At 43.1% G+C, this 21,373-nt stretch overlaps 20 protein-coding genes across 20 annotated transcripts; 11 read left to right on the top strand and 9 right to left on the bottom strand.

Moving 5' to 3' along the window:
* Positions 1-28: 28 nt before the first annotated feature.
* EHEL_050560 (uncharacterized protein) lies at positions 29-304 on the top strand (the record flags this gene model as incomplete). The annotated part of the gene is made up of 1 exon (XM_003887199.1): positions 29-304. One exon carries the CDS (start codon positions 29-31, stop codon positions 302-304), a length of 276 nt encoding a protein of 91 aa, XP_003887248.1.
* A 25-nt stretch (positions 305-329) lies between these two features.
* On the bottom strand, positions 330-707 carry EHEL_050550 (uncharacterized protein; the record flags this gene model as incomplete). Its single annotated transcript, XM_003887198.1, has 1 exon — positions 330-707. The coding sequence occupies one exon, from the start codon at positions 705-707 to the stop codon at positions 330-332; it is 378 nt and encodes a 125-aa protein (XP_003887247.1).
* Positions 708-930: 223 nt separating this feature from the next.
* Positions 931-3,138, top strand: EHEL_050540 (uncharacterized protein; the record flags this gene model as incomplete). Its single annotated transcript, XM_003887197.1, has 1 exon — positions 931-3,138. The coding sequence occupies one exon, from the start codon at positions 931-933 to the stop codon at positions 3,136-3,138; it is 2,208 nt and encodes a 735-aa protein (XP_003887246.1).
* Positions 3,139-3,143: 5 nt separating this feature from the next.
* EHEL_050530 (ribosomal protein L10-like protein) lies at positions 3,144-3,704 on the bottom strand (the record flags this gene model as incomplete). The annotated part of the gene is made up of 1 exon (XM_003887196.1): positions 3,144-3,704. One exon carries the CDS (start codon positions 3,702-3,704, stop codon positions 3,144-3,146), a length of 561 nt encoding a protein of 186 aa, XP_003887245.1.
* A 37-nt stretch (positions 3,705-3,741) lies between these two features.
* Positions 3,742-4,008, bottom strand: EHEL_050525 (uncharacterized protein; the record flags this gene model as incomplete). The annotated part of the gene is made up of 1 exon (XM_059743503.1): positions 3,742-4,008. The coding sequence occupies one exon, from the start codon at positions 4,006-4,008 to the stop codon at positions 3,742-3,744; it is 267 nt and encodes an 88-aa protein (XP_059599486.1).
* A 180-nt stretch (positions 4,009-4,188) lies between these two features.
* Positions 4,189-5,379, top strand: EHEL_050520 (putative phosphoesterase; the record flags this gene model as incomplete). Its single annotated transcript, XM_003887195.1, has 1 exon — positions 4,189-5,379. The coding sequence occupies one exon, from the start codon at positions 4,189-4,191 to the stop codon at positions 5,377-5,379; it is 1,191 nt and encodes a 396-aa protein (XP_003887244.1).
* A 75-nt stretch (positions 5,380-5,454) lies between these two features.
* On the bottom strand, positions 5,455-6,108 carry EHEL_050510 (CCAAT-binding factor subunit C; the record flags this gene model as incomplete). The annotated part of the gene is made up of 1 exon (XM_003887194.1): positions 5,455-6,108. One exon carries the CDS (start codon positions 6,106-6,108, stop codon positions 5,455-5,457), a length of 654 nt encoding a protein of 217 aa, XP_003887243.1.
* A 136-nt stretch (positions 6,109-6,244) lies between these two features.
* EHEL_050500 (calcineurin-like phosphoesterase domain-containing protein) lies at positions 6,245-7,621 on the bottom strand (the record flags this gene model as incomplete). Its single annotated transcript, XM_003887193.1, has 1 exon — positions 6,245-7,621. The coding sequence occupies one exon, from the start codon at positions 7,619-7,621 to the stop codon at positions 6,245-6,247; it is 1,377 nt and encodes a 458-aa protein (XP_003887242.1).
* Positions 7,622-7,969: 348 nt separating this feature from the next.
* On the top strand, positions 7,970-8,647 carry EHEL_050490 (uncharacterized protein; the record flags this gene model as incomplete). Its single annotated transcript, XM_003887192.2, has 1 exon — positions 7,970-8,647. One exon carries the CDS (start codon positions 7,970-7,972, stop codon positions 8,645-8,647), a length of 678 nt encoding a protein of 225 aa, XP_003887241.2.
* Positions 8,648-8,692: 45 nt separating this feature from the next.
* EHEL_050480 (uncharacterized protein) lies at positions 8,693-9,997 on the bottom strand (the record flags this gene model as incomplete). The annotated part of the gene is made up of 1 exon (XM_003887191.1): positions 8,693-9,997. One exon carries the CDS (start codon positions 9,995-9,997, stop codon positions 8,693-8,695), a length of 1,305 nt encoding a protein of 434 aa, XP_003887240.1.
* Positions 9,998-10,067: 70 nt separating this feature from the next.
* EHEL_050470 (uncharacterized protein) lies at positions 10,068-11,282 on the bottom strand (the record flags this gene model as incomplete). Its single annotated transcript, XM_003887190.1, has 1 exon — positions 10,068-11,282. One exon carries the CDS (start codon positions 11,280-11,282, stop codon positions 10,068-10,070), a length of 1,215 nt encoding a protein of 404 aa, XP_003887239.1.
* A 61-nt stretch (positions 11,283-11,343) lies between these two features.
* EHEL_050460 (putative GTPase) lies at positions 11,344-12,432 on the top strand (the record flags this gene model as incomplete). Its single annotated transcript, XM_003887189.1, has 1 exon — positions 11,344-12,432. The coding sequence occupies one exon, from the start codon at positions 11,344-11,346 to the stop codon at positions 12,430-12,432; it is 1,089 nt and encodes a 362-aa protein (XP_003887238.1).
* A 142-nt stretch (positions 12,433-12,574) lies between these two features.
* EHEL_050450 (vacuolar ATP synthase subunit E-like protein) lies at positions 12,575-13,171 on the top strand (the record flags this gene model as incomplete). The annotated part of the gene is made up of 1 exon (XM_003887188.1): positions 12,575-13,171. The coding sequence occupies one exon, from the start codon at positions 12,575-12,577 to the stop codon at positions 13,169-13,171; it is 597 nt and encodes a 198-aa protein (XP_003887237.1).
* On the bottom strand, positions 13,160-14,815 carry EHEL_050440 (uncharacterized protein; the record flags this gene model as incomplete). Its single annotated transcript, XM_003887187.1, has 1 exon — positions 13,160-14,815. The coding sequence occupies one exon, from the start codon at positions 14,813-14,815 to the stop codon at positions 13,160-13,162; it is 1,656 nt and encodes a 551-aa protein (XP_003887236.1).
* A 58-nt stretch (positions 14,816-14,873) lies between these two features.
* Positions 14,874-16,793, bottom strand: EHEL_050430 (beta-CASP domain-containing protein; the record flags this gene model as incomplete). The annotated part of the gene is made up of 1 exon (XM_003887186.1): positions 14,874-16,793. The coding sequence occupies one exon, from the start codon at positions 16,791-16,793 to the stop codon at positions 14,874-14,876; it is 1,920 nt and encodes a 639-aa protein (XP_003887235.1).
* A 47-nt stretch (positions 16,794-16,840) lies between these two features.
* EHEL_050420 (uncharacterized protein) lies at positions 16,841-17,386 on the top strand (the record flags this gene model as incomplete). Its single annotated transcript, XM_003887185.1, has 1 exon — positions 16,841-17,386. The coding sequence occupies one exon, from the start codon at positions 16,841-16,843 to the stop codon at positions 17,384-17,386; it is 546 nt and encodes a 181-aa protein (XP_003887234.1).
* Positions 17,387-17,411: 25 nt separating this feature from the next.
* On the top strand, positions 17,412-18,155 carry EHEL_050410 (uncharacterized protein; the record flags this gene model as incomplete). Its single annotated transcript, XM_003887184.1, has 1 exon — positions 17,412-18,155. One exon carries the CDS (start codon positions 17,412-17,414, stop codon positions 18,153-18,155), a length of 744 nt encoding a protein of 247 aa, XP_003887233.1.
* A 68-nt stretch (positions 18,156-18,223) lies between these two features.
* EHEL_050400 (eukaryotic peptide chain release factor subunit 1) lies at positions 18,224-19,384 on the top strand (the record flags this gene model as incomplete). The annotated part of the gene is made up of 1 exon (XM_003887183.1): positions 18,224-19,384. The coding sequence occupies one exon, from the start codon at positions 18,224-18,226 to the stop codon at positions 19,382-19,384; it is 1,161 nt and encodes a 386-aa protein (XP_003887232.1).
* Positions 19,385-19,464: 80 nt separating this feature from the next.
* Positions 19,465-20,667, top strand: EHEL_050390 (RSC chromatin remodeling complex subunit RSC8; the record flags this gene model as incomplete). Its single annotated transcript, XM_003887182.1, has 1 exon — positions 19,465-20,667. One exon carries the CDS (start codon positions 19,465-19,467, stop codon positions 20,665-20,667), a length of 1,203 nt encoding a protein of 400 aa, XP_003887231.1.
* A 78-nt stretch (positions 20,668-20,745) lies between these two features.
* Positions 20,746-21,345, top strand: EHEL_050380 (uncharacterized protein; the record flags this gene model as incomplete). The annotated part of the gene is made up of 1 exon (XM_003887181.1): positions 20,746-21,345. One exon carries the CDS (start codon positions 20,746-20,748, stop codon positions 21,343-21,345), a length of 600 nt encoding a protein of 199 aa, XP_003887230.1.
* Between the last annotated feature and the right edge of the window lie 28 nt (positions 21,346-21,373).

Below are 21,373 nucleotides of genomic sequence, written 5' to 3'. Positions count from 1 at the left end.
AAATATATGAAACAAAGGATTATTTACCATGGGAGACGAGGTTACAGAGAAGATAGAGAAGGAGGTGAAAGATCTCCAGGGCGTTCTTAAGGAGCAGCTAAAGACACAAAGGGATCTTGGAGACCTTGAGACAAATTTGAAATCCGAAACGTTCACGCTAGAAAAGACGACTGAGGAGCACAAGGCTGCTACTGAAGAAGCTAAGAAGAAGCTGTTCTGGAAGAACTTCAAATATTTCCTTATTGCAGGGATAATAGTAGTGTTGATTCTATTTGGGATTTTTGGAAACATTTTCAAGGGGTGACAGGCCCTAGCTTATATAAAAGCTTTTAATATGCTTTGTGCATCTGTTTTCTGCTGCTTATTCTTGACGCAAGCATTATCCTTCTTAGCTTGAAGTCCATTATCTTTACTGTTCCTGCAAGGGTGGCTGACACGTTTGGAAATGGAGGGGTGCCCCTTCGAAGGAAAACATCTGATAGTTTCTTGTGTATCTTGCGAAAGTTTATTCCATGTTCCCTGTATATGTTGGATGTCTTGAGGTCGACGATCTGCGGGCGATCAGACAGCTTTTTTTCGACAAGATCTTTGTTTAGTCTCATCATTCTTCTGGAGTTGCCTGTACTTAGGTGTGCCTGCTGTATCCTCCTACTTCTTACTGGAAAGTCTAGGTACTTGATGACCTCGTACAAAACATCGCTGTTCATTCACAAGATGCTCCAGAGCACTTAAAACTGCTTTGAGCAAGTGGACCAATAGATTTACACACTAGGTGTGTGGGTGCAAACATTCTGATTAAGAAGCCCATTTGACATTGGGTGCCTTCCAATTACGGATGATCCGGGAATAACAAGCAGGGATTACCTCTTCAAGAATGTGACAGCCTTCGGACACAATAAAATTTACTATTTCGATCGCCCTCTTCAAAAAATGAGGCTAGAAGACCTGTTTGTTAGGCTGAGAGATGATCCGTCTGCAATGTCTGAGATAGAGAAGGAAGTTCAGATGTGTATAGGCTCTCCGGATCTTACGCCTGCAAAGGATCTCATGAATTCTGCGATTCCGGAGATCAAGTTCTATGCTTTGAAGATTGTCGAGGAGAGAATCAGAGGCAAGAAGATGGCAGGGATTACTCCTGAGGAGGAGATGAGCTTTATGTCGGGTGTGGTCCAGGCCACCAACACCGACAAGGCAGCGCAGGTGTTTGCTTTACTTGGGATCTATGAGTGGCCCTCCAGCTTTCCTCAGTTTTTTTCCATTATCATCGACCTTCTCTCGCACAGAAAAGAAGTGGGATACAAGATCCTTGAGAACTTTCTCTATCTGTGCAACTACAGTCAGGAAATCAATGAGGAGAGAAAGGATGAGCTAAAGAGAGGGTGCGCCGTCATGTCCCATGCATACATGCCTTTGTTTGATGACTCTATGGCGGAGTATATTATCCCAATACTGACAGAATCTCTCAAGATGATGCCACGAACCTTTGATTGCAGTATAGTGCTAAGAAGAGGCAGTGAGTTTCCCGACAAAACCATTGAGTTTCTAAATGACGGAATGGACATGCTCGACATAGAGAGTGTTATTGATCTTGCATCCCGGATGGACATCTCGTATGGGATGATTATGTGCTTTAACAATTTGAAGGATAAGACTCCACAGGTGAGGAATGTTAAGAAAATGTATGAGTATGTCTTCAAGGGGCTTCGGAAGGACTTGATTACCTTTTCTGCATCCATTGAGTTTTGGACAAAGCTCTTCAGCCGGGGAGGAATGGAGGAGATAGTTGGAGAGGTGCAGACGGAGGTGGTTTCGATCTACCTTAGTATTGATGAAAGACAAAGGACAGAGATAGAGGGGGAGGTGTTTGGATTGTTCAATGTCATCTGCAGAAACTATCCAGGTACTGTCATTAACTTCATCAGTGTCAATGGAGATTGCATTGGAAGAAAGCTTGCCCTCTACTTCCTGAAGAAGCTTTTTGGGTCTTCTTCATCAGGAATTCCAAGCGACTTAACGTTCAGAGACCCTATTCTGCGCTGTTCGTTAGCAATTTATAAGAAGGATCCCTCTGCCGTGGATCACATCCAATACTTCGACCTCAATGAAAAAGAGTCCTGTAGGCTAGTTATTAGGATCCTTGAGATGTTTCCTCTATCAGCCCCCCAACTTGAACACATACTAAGCAGATGCAATGTTTCTGACAAGACGTATGCAAATGAGGTCATTGTCGAATGCTTCACAAGACTCGGACGGGGGGAAGAGTTCACGGAGAAATGGACACATGACGAAATCATAAGGTTTTTCTTCTATTTAAAGAAGCAGCCCGAGAAGTTCCGTCGGTTTTCAGGCACTTATTACAGAACCTTTTTGGAGAGAGCTCCCTTTGATAGATGCTTTGCCATTCTCAGAATGCTGGGAGATATTCCAGAAGAAATACTCCGAAAGATTTATTCTGATATAGATTCCTACCCAGCTGCAGACGTTTCTTGCTTCAACAGAGACCTTCTGTGTTATCTGGAGAATCAGAGCCCTTTTATTCAGAAAGAAATCACCAGGCTTGTCAACGAATGGAGGGTCTCAGAGGATCCAGGAGATCTTGTTGCATGTGTGAAATCGTTGGTACATGTTATTGCAAATGCATCGGGCCTTTCTGGAGAGCAGAAGTTCTGTCCGTACGTCAACGAACTGATTGAGATCCTTCAAATAGATGAGCCAACAGTTGTTAAAAAGGTGTCTGAGACGTTCAATACCCATTCCGGGCCCTTTGACACACACAGGGCCGTCTATCTCTTCATGGTATCATACAATTCAGGGGCGCTTGAGAATGCACATTCCTCGATCATATCGTCTCTCACTATATGCATAAAGCAAGAGAACGGGCCAAAGGCCTTCAGTGAGACATTAGGAATAGATCAGTCGTCATGCATAAACCTAAGAGAGGATGTACTGAAATCTCAGACAAGAAGAGCTCAAAGCCTTGTCAGGGCCTTTTTACAGTCTTATAAAGGAAAGCCGCTTAATTCTCTCTATGCAAATGACTTCAAGGTTAAAGGACAAAACTTCCTTGAGAAGATCCCTTCAAGAAAGGAAGTCGAGTTTGAGATAGAAAGATCCTTTTTCGAAGATGGAGTGCAATAAACCTTTTAATCTTTCTCAGTCTTCAGGAGAGTTGAAGTCGGTGCAACATCAAACACAATCAAGTTTTTCTTTTTCAGCCTCTTTCCAAAGAACCTCAAGATCCTTGCCTTCTTCTCATCAACAGTTTCGCCTGCTTCGCAAACGACATAGTCCTCTGTTAGCTGCATCTTCTCGTCCTTCATGGATACAGGCAGGATCTCAATCATCTCCTTGCTCTTTACCACTTGCTTTTCTATAACGGCACGTGAAGGACAAACGTCGTTCTCCTCAAGAAAGTCCTCATACTCATAAGACTTTGCTTTTTCAATGGCCTCTTCGTTTCCAAACATCAGGAAAAAGGAGTCCTTCGGCATCGAAGGCATGTTGTACAGAGCACTTGCCATCTTTTTTCTTACAAACAGGATCTTGGATATCCCCTCAAAGTCCTCTCTAATCTTCTTAAGTATAACATTGGGTATGCTTGGGTTTTCAACCACTGCAACGAGAGGGTATTTATCTGCATACTTCTTGACCTTTTCCATCTCTGCATGTCTCTTTTCCTTGCTTTTCTTTGTAACCGTACCCATGTGCTTGGGGATGGTAAATTTTTCATAACCATCTTCATTAAACAACACCGCATTCCTTCATGAAGATCAGAAGGAGTGTGGAGGACACCAGGAAAATTACAACCAGGAACCAGATGGATACGAGCCCCATCCTTGAGCCGCTTGAAAACTTCGGGTACACGCCAGGGGTCCTCAAACCAAAAAGGTGGGTATGGTCACGGCCTATGCAAAATACGTTCTTTTGCCCTTTTCTGATCTCCTCTGCCGTTCTCTCTATCTGTGCTATCAGCATTCTTCTCTTTTCTTCATCAACTAGAGCTGACATGTGTCTTCAGCCTCCTGGTGCTTTATTGTTATAAGGAGATAAAGGAGTCTCTCAGTCTGTAAAGGAGAATTTGGGAATTAAGGAGTAAGGATACTATATGCTCATCATTGTATCTAAGGTCTTCGAAGGAGGCTGCTTGTTTCAGGTTTTATTTTTAAGATCCTAAAGCGAGGGTAACAAATGGACCTACTGAAGGAAAAGCTGAAGCTATTCTTTGAGGCGAACAAGGAGAAAATTCGCCACAAAGAGGTTTTGATTGCAATGGGTAACGAGGCATGCGACCTCGACTCTTTCATAAGCTCTCTGGTGGTTGCATATGCAGAGGATGCCATCCATGTTGTTAACATGAGGAAGGAGGTTTTTCTATCGAAGGGAGAGATTACGTGGGTATGCAGAGAGTTTGGAATAGATGTAAACGACCTAATATTCCTATCCAAGCCAACACTGCACTTTTCCTCGAAGGCAAGAAAGATAGGAGCATACTTTGATTCTGGTGGAAAGGAATATCCCGTGTGTGGAAAGAAAATAAAGCTCCTCCTTACGGATCACAACCAGCCTGTTGAAGAGCTTGAAGACTGCAAGGTCGAGTTGATAATAGACCATCATATGGTTGAGAAAAACATCTTTCCTGCAAAAAGAATATACGTCGATCTTGATGTAGGGTCTGCAACCACATTGGTTTCAAAATACCTTGGAGAGGATCTGTCAAGGAAAAACCATCATCACACATCATCTCCAAGTCTCCAGGGGGACAAAGTGAAAGAGGCCCTCTGCTCAGCCTTTGCCAGGCTCCTGCTTATTCCAATTCTCATAGATACTGGGTTCCTAAAAAAACGCACGAGTGTGTTTGATATAGTTGAATACAGAAGGCTGAAGGAGATGGCAAACATAAAGAAGAAGGAGCTTAAAGAGGTGATAAGGGCCCTGAAGAAGGCCAGGAAGAACGACCACGAGCAGGAGACAGACCTCATACTCCAGAAAGACTTCAAAACCTTCCATTACAAGAGCTTCACTTTCGGAGGATCCACTGTGAAGTATCCATTTGAGGCCTGGGTAGACAGAGAGGGGAAGAGCATCAGTGGGCTTCCTGAGGAGAAAACAGGCATTGCCTTGATGATGGAGATAGAGAACTTCAGAAAGGCCATGGGGCTGGATTTCTTCTTTGTAGCAACTAAAGCCAAGGGCACCAGGAACATAATCTTTGCGAACTTTCCCTTTTTGAAGCAGATAGTTGCTGAGAAGGAAATGAAGAATATCGACTATAAGGGATTGGAGTACTACTCTGCAAGTAAGAGTCTTACAAGAAAGATCCTTGTTCCCGAGATAATCAAGGCTATTGATAAATGCACGCATGGCCCCGAAAGAAATTAAAGGTTTATAGTGGTAGAGCTCTACTTTCCTTCAAGAATAACTGTAACAGTTTACTACAAACTTTCTAGCGAAAGGTCATCTGAAGGACCCAGGCGCCATGTCCGTGGGCATATCTCTATTGAAGGAAATGTCAAATCCCCTTCTATAATCATCTACATGAGGATTGCTGATGGCTTCAGGAACTTCGCCCCCAACTCGATGGTCCTGGGAGTAAAAGCCCTGGCAATGCGACGTTCCCATTTTCTCAACCATGTTTTCCATCATTTGCCTTTCGCTAAGATGGTGCTTTGCATATCCGTCTTCTATCCTGGGCGCAAACTCCTCTCCTCCATGGTGTATCTTATTGGGTACCAGATGATTGAATGGATGTAAGAGATCGTTTCTTGGCACAATGTAAACCAGAAAGTCAAACATCTCTGATGTCTTCACCGCTGCAGTCAGATCTGACTTCTGCAATATTCTTCTCTTGTTTTCCTCTGTATTTATCCATGCACGAAGAGTGAGCTCTTCAATAAACTTTTCTGTTATCATCGAAAACAAGACAGGAACCTCAGAAGCAACCATCCTGACGCCCTCTTCGATTTTCATCAGCCGCTTTATACGTGCAAGAGGAAGATTGAGGTCCTTCAAAAATATCCTCTCCTCCACTGCAGCTTTGAAGGCTTGATGCCAAAATCTGCCGATCCTCTCGTCTAATAGGTCGTACTCATTCCTCATCCTCCCAATCATCTGTTTCTCCAAATTAAATACATTTTCTAACACAAAACATGTTTCGGATCATCGAGGAGTCGGGGCTCTTATACCGTCCAGGCTACTGGTTGTATTTATCCACTTGTGTGTGAAGTATGTTCCGGAACAAAATATTTTAATCACATGAAAGTTTTAGCACTACGGAGTTCCCAGACTTTCCAAATCTTTCTACTTTATATTTTGTAAGATGGGACACATTGATAACGTCTTCTCCACCATCCTTCGAGGGGTACAGAACCAGATACGATCCAAAGCTCTTGGTGCCTTCATAATCAGGTGCAGAAAACACAGTCACAGTCCTTCCTTCGTGGTTCACTTTGTACCCATCCTTGGCGGCTTCGTGGCTTCTTACCAGAAGATCTAGTCCATTTTCCTCTAGAAACCGGCTTGTTACATCCTTTCCAAAAATCACCCCAGCCCCCCTCTTACTTTTCTTTACACCCGTCATCTCTTCGGGATCAGACCACAAAAGCCCGCTAAGTAACTCGTTTTTATGTTCGTCGGTCATCCTATATAACTTTTGCAGTTCATCTATATTTACTGGAGTCTCCGGTAGCCCGCCATGCGTCACAAAGACCTTCTCGTTGACGATTATTGAAATAGGCAATGCCCTAAACACCGCCTGGAACTTCCTATACACAGAATCACTGCTATGTGGATACTTCCTTCTTACCTCATGGAAAAACCCATAACGTTCGTTTATATTCATAAGCTCGTGGTTTCCTCTTGTGAGATGAACCCTCTCTGGAAACAGAATCTTGAGAGAGAGTAGGAGCGCAAAATTCTCTACAGAGTGTGTTCCTCTGTCCACATAGTCCCCATTGAATATAAATGTTCTTTCTTTATCAAATATCTCATTCAAAACCCCAGCAATATCAAAGTATTGCCCATGTGTATCACCAAAAACTATGACCTCCCCCTTGCTTTCAACATATACGACATTTTCACATCCTAACAAAAGATTTTCCCCTTGATCAAGAATGCCCTTCAATACATCTTCAGGTATTACCTTTCCCTCAGATATTTCTTTGGATAAGTCATGCAGCCTCTTCATTGTAATGCGCTTTTCCAGATACTTCCCGACTGTCTGGGTGCTCAGTTTCATTCTATGCAGCAAAGCTTTGATCTCCTGGCAACGGCTTTTATCTTCTATCTTCTCGTACACTTCCATATACTCCTTTAGCATTCCCATTCTAAGGTACGCAGCACATATTTTTTCCAGGGCATTATCACTTTTGCAGTACCTCAATGATTCAAGTCCGAAGGCTAATGACCTCGGGAAGTTCTTTCTTTTGTAATAGATTGCGCAGTTGTTGTATGCCGGCGAAGATCTATCCTTGTTCAGAGTCTTCACCGAACTCTTCTGGACCATCAAGAGTATGGCATTGGCTATACCTATCACAAACAACACAGCTACAAGTGGCTTGAGAAGCTTGCCCTTATCCATAAAGGGTATGTCTTTATCATTCACATTCAATTCAAATAGTGACATGTATGTTTAAGGAAACTTGGGCATCAACAAGTTATTTATACCAAGCACCTTGCACATCAAATCTTCGATCACAAACTTTTGGAAATGCAGAAGAAGAAATATGGATAAACCTTAGAAGCATTAGGCCTTATTCAAGCAGCCAGAGAACTTAACATTTATAATGGATTTTTTTCTGCTTTCCCTTTCAGCTTATTTGCTATTCTCAATTTTTATGAGGAATCCCAATATCTTTCACTCCACCTATCAGAGATAAATGGAAAGCAACGCAATAGGTTAGCTAAAAACCCGTTCTCCTATATCTGCCTATGCAATATGGATACTGTTTATTTTCCAGAAGTAAGATCCGAGATGTATGAGATAGGAAAAATGAATAGACAGATGGCTGACATTATCTTTCAGGAGAGCAAGCTTGGAAACGTAGTCTCTGGCGGAGACAAGCCCGTAACTGGAGAAGTTTACTTTTCTGCAGTCAACGAAATCTTCAAAATCCTTTTGGACGATGAAAAATACCTGAGTGCAACCATAAGAAATTTTGAATCTAAGGAGCATCACATCGTACAACCTCAAAAAGAAGAAGGGGAAGTTCCTGGGATAGAAAAAAAGACTCTAGAAGTCATGAAGAAAATTCTTCATTCCTCAAGGCGTCTTCTGTTTGAAAATCCGGATGGCCTTTTTGAAGTAAAGGAATGGAACCCAGACAATGCCTCTCTGTCCATAGAAAACTTTATGGACTCAATCTCAAAAGAGGTAGGGAGATGCATTCTAGGGGAAGATCCGATTCCTGGCTTCATGATACTCTACAAGACAGGAAAGTATAATGACATTGTATCCCTCTTAGAGGAAATTCCTCACAAGCCAAGCATACTCGATCTCAAGATTACGGTTCCAATATATGCACAGTGGGATACCCTAAGAAATCCCATTGCTAGCATATCCACTTATGTACTCCTGTCCATCTTTTGCACCCGCCTCAAAGTAGAGTCATATGTTCTTCACCTATACTCATCAATATGGTCTTATTCTTGAAAGTCTGGCATATGCGTAGAGCGATCAAAAAGGCTCCAGATAATGTCACCTCCTCTTCCTTGAAGGCGAATCAAACCGGCCTATAAACACTGTTTTGTTCACAACCCTACTCTCTATTTCTTCCCTCAGGGACCTCCTGAAATCCATTCCGTTTTTGATCAGCTTCCCAAATCTGTCTTCATACTCATCCAGGAGCTTAAATATCGCCTCCTCAATTCTTATTAGATTCGGATATGCGCTGTTTCTGAACTTCTCTTCACTTAAGAGCTGCAGAGATGACCTGAACAGTCTTTTTGGATCAGACGCTATCTTTTCAAACTCATTCATCTTACTTATAAGCTCTTCTCTTTTCTCCGCCAGCGATCTTATCGAAAGAAACAGGTCTTTCTTGGATTCAAGCTTTGAAATCATCTCAGCCATTTCTTGAATCCCCTCCTCAGTCTTCGTGAAGTCTTTCATGTCTTCTCCAAAAACATCCACCAGGCCTTTGAGCAAGCTTCTCTTCTTTTCATATATCTCATCCAGTAATCTCTCCTGTTCCCCTCGAAGATAGCTCTCGTAGCTTCGCATCATCTCTAAGTTTCCATCGCTAAGGTCCATCTCAATCTCCCTGCAGGGCATTCCGAGATATCCCTCCCTTCTTCTTATCTCTATCTCGAGCCTCCTGAACTCCGAATCCCTCTTCTCAATCTCCTCCTTGTATTTCTTATGCAATTTTTCAAGAATAAAAATCTTCTGCCCAATCTCCACGTCAGGATCGCTCCTCGATAGCTGCGATAAAAACACACAAAGCTCCCCATACAATCCATCTCTATTCCCCTCCATCCTTTCCTGCTCGCTCCTCAGAAAGTCCCGATGCGTTTCAAGCTCCTTTAAACTCGTTAAAGAAACATCATCCTCTCCGTTCACAGCCTTCAATCCCACACAGTCAATCCCCCTCATCTCAACATCAAAGATGTCTTCCTTTATCTTTTCAATCTCTTCTCTAATGGCCGCCATCCTTCCTGCAACTGCCCTTTTCATCAACGCTATCCTTCTGGCTTCGTTCTTCACATATTCCCTCAATACACACATATTGAGGAGCTTGGGTATACGGGGAGCCTCCACTCCAATGCTAAGGCAATCCCTGCCCATCGACTCCACCACCCCATCGATCTCATTCTGCATCTCCGCCTTCCGGTCCATAATACTTTTGAGCACTCCATCCACAGATTCAATTATACATCCAACCTCGTCCTCAAAATAGTCAAACGGATTATCTCCAACCCTCTCAAGCGGCATCAGAACAAGCATGGTGTCGTAAAGCCTTTGGATCCTTTCATTCAGTTTATTAGCCCAAGAAAACTTCATTTCAATCTTCAGGCAGGGATGAAATTTTTATCTTCAACATCCTTCCAGCCAACACACAGAGTCAGATACATCATTCTTTAATGGTCCACACATTTCCTTTCAATTCACAATACTCGCAGAGCATCTCAAAAAAGTCCTCAATCCTCCCGGGCTCGTTCTGTGCAACTTTTAGTACTTCTGCCTTTTTCCAACTCTTCTTAGTGACAAGCATCTCCACTATCTTCTTTCTTCTTTCATCTCCTTTGCAAGTGGCAAGCATCCCATTGGCTAAAACCGCCACATCTCCAGGCAGGTTCCTCTTTATGACACTTGGATCTACTAGCATCTCCTTGTGGATGGTCTCTATCGAACAGGGTTGGTGCTTTTCAACCAGAAAAGCTATTTCTCGCCCCATGTCTTCATTGCCGCATCTGTTTGTGTGCTCGTTGAAGCCCTTCAGCTGGAAGTACTTCCCATCCTTTTTGCAGATCTCCTCAATAAGAAACTCTTCATCCCCCACCAATGCATATACATCTTTGCACAGAACCCTCTCCTTTTCCCTGAATAGCTCTAGCACCTTGTCTCGGATCATATGCAAATCTCTTTCATAGAACGTGTTTGAAAGAACATATCTTCCTTGGACAAAGATCGTGTATCTGGACAAGGCAGCCTTGATTGCATTCTGGTCTCTATAAAGTAGTGTAAGCTCAGAAAAATTGACGACCTTTGCGTTGACTATCGAGTTTCTTATTTGAGCAATATTCCTCGTCTCGTCCTCGGCCACAGGGATCCTTGGTGCATCATCGAAATCCTCCGACATTTCTCTTCTTTTGTACTCCATTGTGCTAAAGCCTTCAAGATTCATCTTCTTGATCTGAAAGTTGATGTTCTTTCTTCTATGCTCCTTTTCTTCGCGTGTTTCCGCCCTCCTGAATTGGTACCCTTCAATCTCTCTGTCGCCCTTCTCTCCCTCGAGGCTTCCGAACTTCGGGCTAAATAAATACACACACTCAATCTGCCTCAAAATAACTATCTTCTTGGAATGGTTTACCTTCCCGTACCACTGAGTGTTCGATAGCCTTAGCCCATAGCTCTCATAAGTAATGACATTAGGCTTTTTGCCCTCCATCTTCTGGGCCTTCTGTCTCATCCTTGGAAGCTTCATTTCCATCTCCAAGTATTTGAACTGGGGCTTATAACGCACTGCACCGATTCGGAGGTTTCTTTCAGTGCTTGGGAGTCTATACAGAGACGCGGGCTCGGTTTCCGTCGACAGCTTTATGTCGTACTCGGCAACTACCCTCATTGGAAGGATCAAGTAGGCAGTAATAAATCTCCCGATATATGCAGAAAGCCCATGGCCCTTAATGAATGTGATGGAAAAGATTAAAGAAATAGAAAACGAAATGGCAAGGACACAGAAAAACAAGGCAACAAGCAATCATCTTGGAATCCTGAAGGCCAAGCTGGCCAAGCTCAGAAGGGAGCTGATGTCGGCTCCGAAGTCCGGTTCGTCTGGAGAGGGAGGATTCGACGTTGCAAAAACGGGGATAGCAAGAGTAGGGTTTGTGGGATTCCCGAGCGTCGGGAAAAGTACCCTCATGTCCAAGCTTACAGGTACGTTCAGCGCCGTTGCTGCATATGAATTCACCACCCTGACGACAGTTCCTGGCGTACTAAGCTATAACGGAGCAAAAATTCAGATTCTGGATCTTCCGGGAATAATTGAGGGGGCAAAGGATGGAAAGGGTAGAGGAAAGCAGGTCTTGGCTGTTGCAAGAACGTGCTCACTCATCATAGTTTGCCTTGACGTCCTCAAACCTGTTTCGCACAAGGCTGTGATTGAAAGAGAGCTTGAGGGGGTTGGGATCAGGCTCAACAAGCAGCCTCCGAAGATTAAAGTGACTAAAAAGGACAAGGGAGGGGTGACGCTTATCGGAGATAGCCTGGACCTTTCCACTGTGAAGGCTGTGCTTGGGGAATTTAGGATATCGAATGCAGAAGTCATAACGAGTGGGCCGTGTACGATTGATGACCTTATTGATGTAATCGAGGGAAACAGAAAGTATGTTCCATGCATATATGTGCTGAATAAGATTGACTCGATCAGTGTGGAGGAGCTGGACCTCCTCTACAAGATCCCGCACTCTGTTCCTGTGTGTGCACATTTAGGATGGAATTTTGATTCGCTACTGTCCAAGATGTGGGACTATCTCGATCTTGTAAGGATATATCCGAAGCCGAAGGGAAAACCCATTGACTATGAGGAGCCTGTGATCCTCAGGAGCAGTAGAAGAAGCGTATCTGACTTTTGCAATGCAATACACAGAGGGATTCTTGCAAAGTTCAAGCATGCATTGGTTTGGGGAACCTCCGTCAAACACAATCCACAAAAGGTTGGGAAAGAGCACATTCTGAATGACAGTGACGTTGTCCAAATTGTCAAGAGCGTCTAAGGCAGCCTAATAAATGTTTTACAGCTAATGAGCTCTCTTTCTAATGGCCCTGGCCCACAAGGTTTAGGGTGGTTGCTAGAAAATATGAACAAATTGAGGCCCTGAAATGTAATGACAACAATACCCTTGAAGATAAAGGAAGATGGATAGGGTGCCAAGCAAGGACATAGAAAGAATGATGGCCTTTATAAATCATGAGGCAGACGAAAAGATTAAGGAAATGAAGATAAAGGCAACTCAGGAATATAATGCAGAGAAGGCCAGGATAATCAAGGAGGAAACCTCCCGTATAGAAAATGGATTTGTGATGAAGCAAAAGGAGATTGAGAAGAAAAGAGTGATGGCCGAGAACTCCTTGGCAAACACATACAAGCAGAAATATCTTGGGGAAAGGGTTAAAATCTTGAATGAGATCTACAAAGAAGTCCTAGAGATATGTTCCAAGGAGCCTCTTAGCCCCTTGTTGATAGCCCAATGTGCCGAGAAGATAAGTGAGGAGGAATTCATTGTGTATTGCAATAAGAAGGATAAGAAGGTAGTGGAAAAGGAATGCAAGAATGTTGAGATCAGAGAAATGGTGCCTGAAGGTGTGGGCGGGGTTCTTCTATGCTCAAAGGATTACAGCACCATTGTGGATAACAGCTTTGCGTCAAGGCTCGAAACAATAAAGAGCACATTTGAGGCAGAAATCAATAAAATTATCTTCAGGTATTTTGAGAAGTTTACTTTATTCTTGTAGGCCCTCATTGGATGCCGCTCCATTCAAATAGTCAGGGCCCAGACGATTGTAATCCTCTAAAGTGTATATGGGAAAGGCATCAGAAAACCTTGCTCCCTTGAACGGATCACCTATGGGGTCCGAGGCTCTTATGACCTCGACCTCTCCTACAAATGACATGCTCGTCATTTCGTCCTTTATTCGCACATCAATTCCCTTTATCTGCGAAAACCCTCCTGTTAGAAGCACTTTCTTCACCCTATACTTTTTGCTAACATCATCCATTATCTCCGTCAGCCCCATTTGGTCAAGGCCTATGATGGAAGGAGAGAAGAGTATTTCGGGGATTTTCAGGAGGTCCACATTCACATTCATTCTTCCAATGAAATGCCCGTTAAGAAGATCGACCGTGTCTGCTGTGTATGGTTCGAAATATGGATCCAATTCCTTTATCTGAGTAACAAGGCCTTTCAAAGATTCCAAGATCTTATTTTCTTTGTCTAGGTCTTCTGCATCCCTGATCTTTTCTGCAAGTATCCTCTCGTCAGAAGTCAGCTCGCCTTCCTTGAACCTTACCTGGAATTCATATGTCTTTCTATTCTTTGCATCCCTTCTCAGTTTACTTCTTATCTCTAGTTCTCTTTTAAGCACCTCAAGCTCTGCCTTCTTCTTGCTTATAAACCCTTCAAGATCCACCAGCTTTTCCTTCTCATCTTCCATGCACAGGATGTGAGAGGATAGCCTCTCTAGGCACTTGTCAATTCTGGTCTTAAGCCTGTGAAGAGTTGAGTGGTATAGAATCTTTTGCTTCTTCTTCTCTTTAATCCCTTCTGCATCCAGGTCAGAATCCGCAGTGTTGAGAAGCCTCATATCGATCTCAGGCATAGAACCAGAGGCTGACGGTGCAGCATGTACTTTATGCTTCTTATCCACAGGCTTCTCTTTAAGTGCTTCAAGTTCCTCGTCTAGAAAGTAGTTTCTCGAATAGTTCCCTGCCTTCAGTTCTTCAAGTATCTCAACAGATTCCTTACTATAATCCGGAGAACATCTCAGATATGGAATCAGCCCTCTGTAGTTCTTTTTACTGTCAAAAAACTTATTAAACATTACTGCAGAGAGATATTCTCCCCCTGCCTTTCCTCCAAAGTTGATTTTGTAAACATCCACAATCTGCTCTGACTGAATGACAAGGCATGTTGTTGCAGAGTGGGATATGTCTATAATCATGCAGTCTTCCCGGTCTAAGTTCCATAGATACGAGTAGTAGCTATCCACTCCAACTTGTATCTTCTCAAACCCATAGACATCAAACAAGAACTTCACAAGCTCTGTATGTGTCGGACTGAATATCTTTTCGGTGAATATTAGGTTCTTTAACTTCTCGGGCTTCAGATATTCCAGAATCTCATCAATGACATATTCTAAGACCTCAAAGTTGGTCACAACATCGCCGTCAAACATAGTCTTAGCCGAAGCACCTTGGAAGTTTTCTATTGACGATACAGCCTTATGACGATATAAGACGTTTTTGAAAACCATTTGGGGTGCTCCTCCAGAATATCCGGCCTTACACTCATAACTCCCATTATCGATCACTATAGTGTCGGTCTTGTCATACTTCTCATACTTGTTCTTGCTTGAAGGATTCAGAAGCTCAAGATACATTCAGGGCCAACAGAAGCAAATCACTAAAATTCGCAGGATTTAATGTCAAGCGACCTCTTCATATAAGGGCCGAATTTCTGTACACAACATCTCGTACGGCATAAAACACACCTGTATCCTTTCCATCTATAGTCAATCCGTCAGGATTAATCCTGATCCATACGCTGTCCTCCACTAGAAGCCCATTCTCCTCCTGCTCCACCCTCATGTTCCTTTCAATAATCATCCTTCTCAATTCATTGATGTCTGCATGCCCTATCACCATCCTGGGCCCACTTCCAATGCATCTTACCGTGTCTCCATCTCTGACCCCTCTAAAGCTCCCTACAGAGTCATTTGCTATCACCTGATAATCCAGCTCATCAAAGCCTTTATCTAACTTTACTATTCCCATAGAAACATCAGAAGATAAAACTATCTTGTTTCTGCACACATACACATCCTCAAAGCATGGCATGTACTTGAAAGTATGGTAGAGGAAGCGCTCCGTGTCTCTGTCCTCCCCAACGCACACAAGTTTCCTTGGCGATAAGGTTTCAACTATCATTTTACAGGAATTCAGATCGGAAATCCCCATCAGATCCATTTTCTCGATTCTGTACTTTAGCGCAATTCCCTCTCCTTCAAGCTCTCTCTCTTCCGCTATTGTTTCTTTCTCCATCTCTTCCTCAGACACCTCCTCCACAGGAAGAATCTCGCTGACAAATAATGACCTATCCATGTACTCTCCGTAGTCGTCATATGCCCTTCTTCTCGACATAGATGGGAAGACCTCGTCACCATTCTCACACCACACCTCATGCCTTATCTCAGACCAATCAGTCTCAATCCCTTCCACATCAGACACATCATCTTCAACATCTTCTACAGAATCTTCTCCATTTGTCCCCCTTTTTTCGTCTATTCTTTCCACTAGCCTGAAGCTATACCACTTCATCGTTCTAGATTCCTTCCTAATAACCTCGTCCATCCTAGGATCAATAAGCAGAACCATATTGTTCTCGTCGTTCAGCTGGTGGAGCACAGTTGTGAGAATCCCCCCGTAGACATACTCGTCAATAACAACCACCACATCAAACTCAGAGACATCCTGATAATGCCCCACAAACTCAATCTTCTCAAACTCAAATGGATTGACCTTCTCCTCAGAAAACATGGAAGAAACTTTCTCTCCAGCCCATTCAATCATCGACCTTGCCCTTTCGACAAACCTCTGCCCAAAGTACGATAGGCACACAATCCTCTCATTTCTTTGTGCCATCATGCTGTTAAGAATTAGAGCAATCTCCAGGAACCTAGAATACTTGACTGGGAGAATTACCTTGCCTCCCGAGCTAAGAACACTTCCGACAATCTCTCTAAACATATTGTCTCTCTTCGCAACAGAGATGTTTTCTGCCAGAACGTGGTTTCCATTGACCACACACAGACTGCAATCGCCTATCCCAGAAAACCCAATCCCATCAAGATGGTTTTCCTTTCGATGATTCATGTTCAGCCCAATGACGATTCTCTCGGCACCCTTGCTTATCTTGTATATGCATCCTCCAATAGAATTCCCAGAATTATATGTGCATATCTCGACATTGCCGATGACTGTTGGTTGCGAATACTTTATTTCCGATATCCTTTCGAAGCACGCCGTATATCCCTCTACTTCCATCCCCATTCCCTTCAGATGCTCATCTAAGCATATCTTTCCAAGGACTTTGATAGGTACAGAGGAAAATATCTTATTGTAATAGTTGTTCTGAAGGATGTATGGCAAAGCCCCTACATAGTTGACACCAAAGCTCGTTAGAAGAATGGCATCACAGGAAAGTATCTGGGGCAAAACAGATGTGTATATGGACATGTCCATTGTATAAGGCGCCCCGCAATTCACCAGGATCCTTACATTGTCTATCTCTAGTAGGTGGCAGTATATCCCTGTGTCTGTTCTTATGAGCGGAGTTAGACTCACAAAGCTAGAAGGCATTTGCTGTGGGTAAAAATGCCAAGGAAAATAACCGCACAGCCCTTTCTATGAGTGAGAATGAAGCCTTGGCCGGGGAATTTGTTAGGATACTAATGGATAACCATCGAAAGTCGGTACCGACAAGAAAGCAAAATGTTAGGGCACAGCTTAAGGTCGGAGTGAAGGAGATAGGGGCGCTCGTAGAGTTTTCTAGGGGATATCTGCAGAAGCTAGGGCTTGAGCTGGTTGGAGTTGGCAGAGAAGGCACTTCGGACCCCATTACGGCTGAAAAATACTTCATCAGAAGGTTAGAGCCTTCGAATGAAACCACGGAGATTTTGTCGGAGGAGAGCAGAAGATTGATACTGGTGCTCACCTTTGTGATTTTAGAGCGAAAGTCAATTGAGGTACCTAGACTATGGTTTTTCATACAGAGAACGGGGGTTTTTGAGAGTGAAGATGACTTTACCGAGTTTCTGGGGCAGGTAAAAAGACAAGGATACCTCTCGATAGCAAAGGTTGAGGAAGGTCATGTTGTTACTCCTGGATGGAGATACTATTGCGACTTCCACAGCTTTGATCCCAAGGGATACTTCCAGAGCAATGCCCATTGATATAAAGAAATTTTTTCTCCCTTGAATGGAAGATCTTGTCGAAGCCTTTCCAATGCTTTCTGAGGCCAGAGCATGCATAGTCCAAGGGGAATTTGAGCACGGGATCGAGATATACAGCGAAATTCTCAAGGATATGAATCCCGACGACGAAAGGATTCCCTATCTGTATATTGAGTATGCGGATGCTCTTGTCAAGAGTTCCAACATGTTTTTTATCGAGGAGATATCCAAGATTAGCGGAAAGAAAGGATTAAACCTGGAGGAGAGAAAGGTGGCGGAGGATGATCTAGAGATCGCATGGAACCTGCTGGAGATATGTAAGAATGCATTTAGCATATTGAAGGATTACTCGATGCTGGCAAGAACAAGGTTTCTGTTGGGGGAGATCTGTTTGTTGAACAACGAGTTCCGGAGTGGTCTGCACGAATTTGTTGAGTGTGTTGCGGTGATGGACAAGATATACGAGAAAGACTGTTTTAAGTATGCAGATGTGTACCAGTCTCTTGCAAACTGCTACGAGTTTCTGGAGGACTTTGAAAGAGGAAGAGAGTATTATGACAAAGCAATAGGGATATACAGGGCTGAGCAAGAGAGAAGGGAATCTGAAGAGGAGAAGAACGAAATCTGCGATGTGATAACGGAGCTTCTTCAAAAGGCGACTGAGCTGAAGTATAAGAAGGAAAAGCTTGAGAACACAGATCTACCTGACGAGCCTGAATCTGATGATATATTCATCGATATAAATGCTTGTAAACGCAATAAAAAATAATGTGCTTTCTAGTTATTCTACTGCATGGATCTTCGAAGTATAAAAATATTTATGGAGCTGCCCATGGGATGCTGGATGAGGTAGAGATGTGGCGCATGAAGAAGCTGTTGAGGAATCTTCGCGACAGCCGTGGAAACGGGACCTCAATGATATCGATAATCATTCCTCCTAAGGACCAAATATCTAGGATTTCAAAGATGCTTACTGACGAGTATGGAACGGCATCAAACATCAAGTCGAGGGTGAATAGGCTGAGTGTTTTAGGGGCTATTACTTCTGCACAGAGCAAGCTGAAGCAGTACAGCAAGACGCCGCCCAATGGGCTCGGGATATTTGTTGGGACTGTTCTTATGGAGCAGAATAAGGAAAAGAAGGTCAGCGTGGGGATTGAGCCTATAAAGCCTGTCAACACGTCTCTATACATGTGTGACTCGAAGTTTCATGTGGATGATCTCCTAGCACTTTTTGAAGACGAGGCTAAGTATGGATTTATTGTGATGGATGGGCACTCTACTGTGTTTGCCACCCTCCAGGGAAACGTGAAGACGATTCTGCAGCAAATACACGTGGATCTTCCGAAGAAGCATGGGCGAGGAGGGCAGTCGTCTGTAAGGTTTGCACGTCTTAGAGTTGAGAAGCGAAATGCCTATATCAAGAAGGTTGGGGAGATAGCTGGGAATCTGTTTTTGACGAACTGTGTCATGAATGTGGAGGGTATTATATTGGCAGGGCAGTCCGACCTTAAGAACGAGCTATCTCGAGTGCTAGACAGTCGAATCAAGGTGATAAAGACTGTTGACACTAATTATGGAGGAGAGGGAGGACTGAACCAAGCCATTGAATTGTGTGAGGACATTCTGAAGGATGTGAAACTGTCTAAGGAAAAGAAAGTACTACAAAAGTTCTTCAACGAGATCAACACGGAAAGTGGTAGGTTTTGTTTTACTATGAAGGAAACTATGCAATGCTTGGAGATGGGAGCTGTGGATACACTTATAGTTTATGAGAACCTACCTGATGTCAGGGATGAAGAGTTATTTGTGGACTGGATTGCGGAAAACTATAAGAACTTTGGATGTGCTCTGGTGTTTGTGAGTGACAAGAGTGCTGAAGGGACACAGTTTATCGAAGGATTCGGGGGCATAGGCGGAATTTTAAGATACAGAGTTGACATGGAAGACCAAATGGACGGAGACTATTCTTCAGTTGATGATGACGAGATATTCTGAGGAAGCGGATTTCCTTCTATGATATAAGATAGAATAAATTACTCTGCTGTTCTTAACTTCTTTGTGTGTGGTAGCCCTGGATGGAAAACATTTTCCCGTTGCAAGAAAATGTTGAGATAGAAGAGATTTATGGAAGCAAGAGGCCTAATGCAAACCCCCCGAAAGATTCCAAAGCATTTAGAATGAAGAGTGGAGCCCAGGACTTTATGGATGTCGAGACATACCACGTAAGGTTGCCAAGCTGGTTTCGAAAGGGTGAGGTGAGCCCATTAGAATTCAATTGCATGGGCGAGGTTATCCAAGCGATTGGAAAGGAGGAATATGTGCGGAACAGAGACAGGATAATTGGCAGTTACGAAGAAGGAAACAGGCCAATAACGATTGGAGGGGCACTTGCATTAGTAGATATAGATATTGAGATGATGTTGAAAATTTTTTCGTTTATTGAGAGATGGGGGCTAATCAATTATCGTAGCCTGATTGAAAAGGAGATAAGGAATCTTAGGTCGTATGATGGTGTGGATACAAAATCCATGGAAGATGTTCCAAAGGAGGAGTGCCCTAAAGAAAGGGTTGATGTGAAGGAGCAACTGGAGAAGGCAGCTTGTGGGTGTGGGGGAAAAGCAACCTTTTTTACAAGGTCTTTGGTGTTCAGATGCACTAAGTGTATTGACGACGGCGATTATCCGCAAGAGGTTCTAAGATCTGATTTTATTCCCATCACTGAATCTCTGGTAAAGCAAATGTGGTCAAAGAAGGAAGAGTTTCTTCTGTTGGAGGGGATTAGCAAGTTTGGGGATGAGTGGGAATCTGTAAGCCAATATGTGCAAACCAAGACGAAGGAGCAGTGCATATTCCATTTCCTTCGTCTTCCTATATTGGAAAACACACTTTCAAAGGCAGACCTTAGTATCGGTAAACTGTTTGAGACGGCAGAAAACCCGATTATGTGCATTGTTGCTTTTGTATGTGGAATTGTTCATCCGAAGGTTGCGTCTGAATGTGCGAAGACAGCTATCAAGTACATAAGTGAATGTTCTCAGGACTCTGTCATTCAGCACATACTAGATGCAGGAAGAAGAAAGGCACATGAACAAAGGGATTTGGAAAGAAGAAAAATAGAAAGGCTCAAGAATGTAATATGCGAAGCATTGTTGAATAAGATCAAGATGAAAATAGGAACATATAAGGAATTGTATTTATCCACACAAAGGGTACGCAGTGAGCTGATTGCACTAAGAAGAGGGCTTGCAGAGGATATAAACCCTGGGGGTGACGAGTGAAACATTAAACTATTTGTTTTCAACAAATGTTTCATATCCTATGTCTTTTAATTTATTTTTCCAGGATGCTTAAACAATATGGGGATTACCACTCAGCTTGTCCAGGGCATCGCTTTTGGTGAGATGTGCATGTTCACATTTATGCTACTCCCGATTTCTAAAAACCTTAAGAAGAGAATGATCAAGCTCTTTCAGACGTCAAAGCTCTATAGGGGTTTCCTCCACATAGTCTATGTCCTGTTTGCAATGATACTTATAATGTTTGTGGATTCTGTCTACAAGATATACACAGGTGAGGACAGCATAAATCCATTTGTGCTGTACCAGGCAGAGAGAAACATGTATTTGACGGGCTTTACCTTATTTCTTGGTGTTATATTCCGCATGTTTGTCAGAACGATGTGTTTGCTCTTTAGAGAGGAAGAGTCTGCACAGCTTCTTAGAAAGCAGTCCATGAATCAAAAGAAATATGTCGAAGAGATGCTAGAAGACAGTACAAAGAAAGACAAAAGGATAGAGGAGTTGGAGGCAGAAATTGTAGATCTGAGAAAAAAGATCTTGTCCGGGGACATATTGATAAAGCAACTGAAAAATAACCAGAGCGAGTACTTCAACTTGCTAGACAAGTACAATGGGCTGAGAGAGCAAATGCAGATGGAGTCCAGAAAGTCTAAATAAAATTGTTTGATAAGGCTGTATGGCCAAG

The sequence above is a fragment of the Encephalitozoon hellem genome, chromosome V (assembly GCF_000277815.2).
Source record: "Encephalitozoon hellem ATCC 50504 chromosome V, complete sequence".
NCBI lineage: Eukaryota > Fungi > Microsporidia > Unikaryonidae > Encephalitozoon > Encephalitozoon hellem.
Note: the sequence above shows the minus strand (reverse complement) of the source record. Positions and strands in the feature narration are given on the sequence as shown.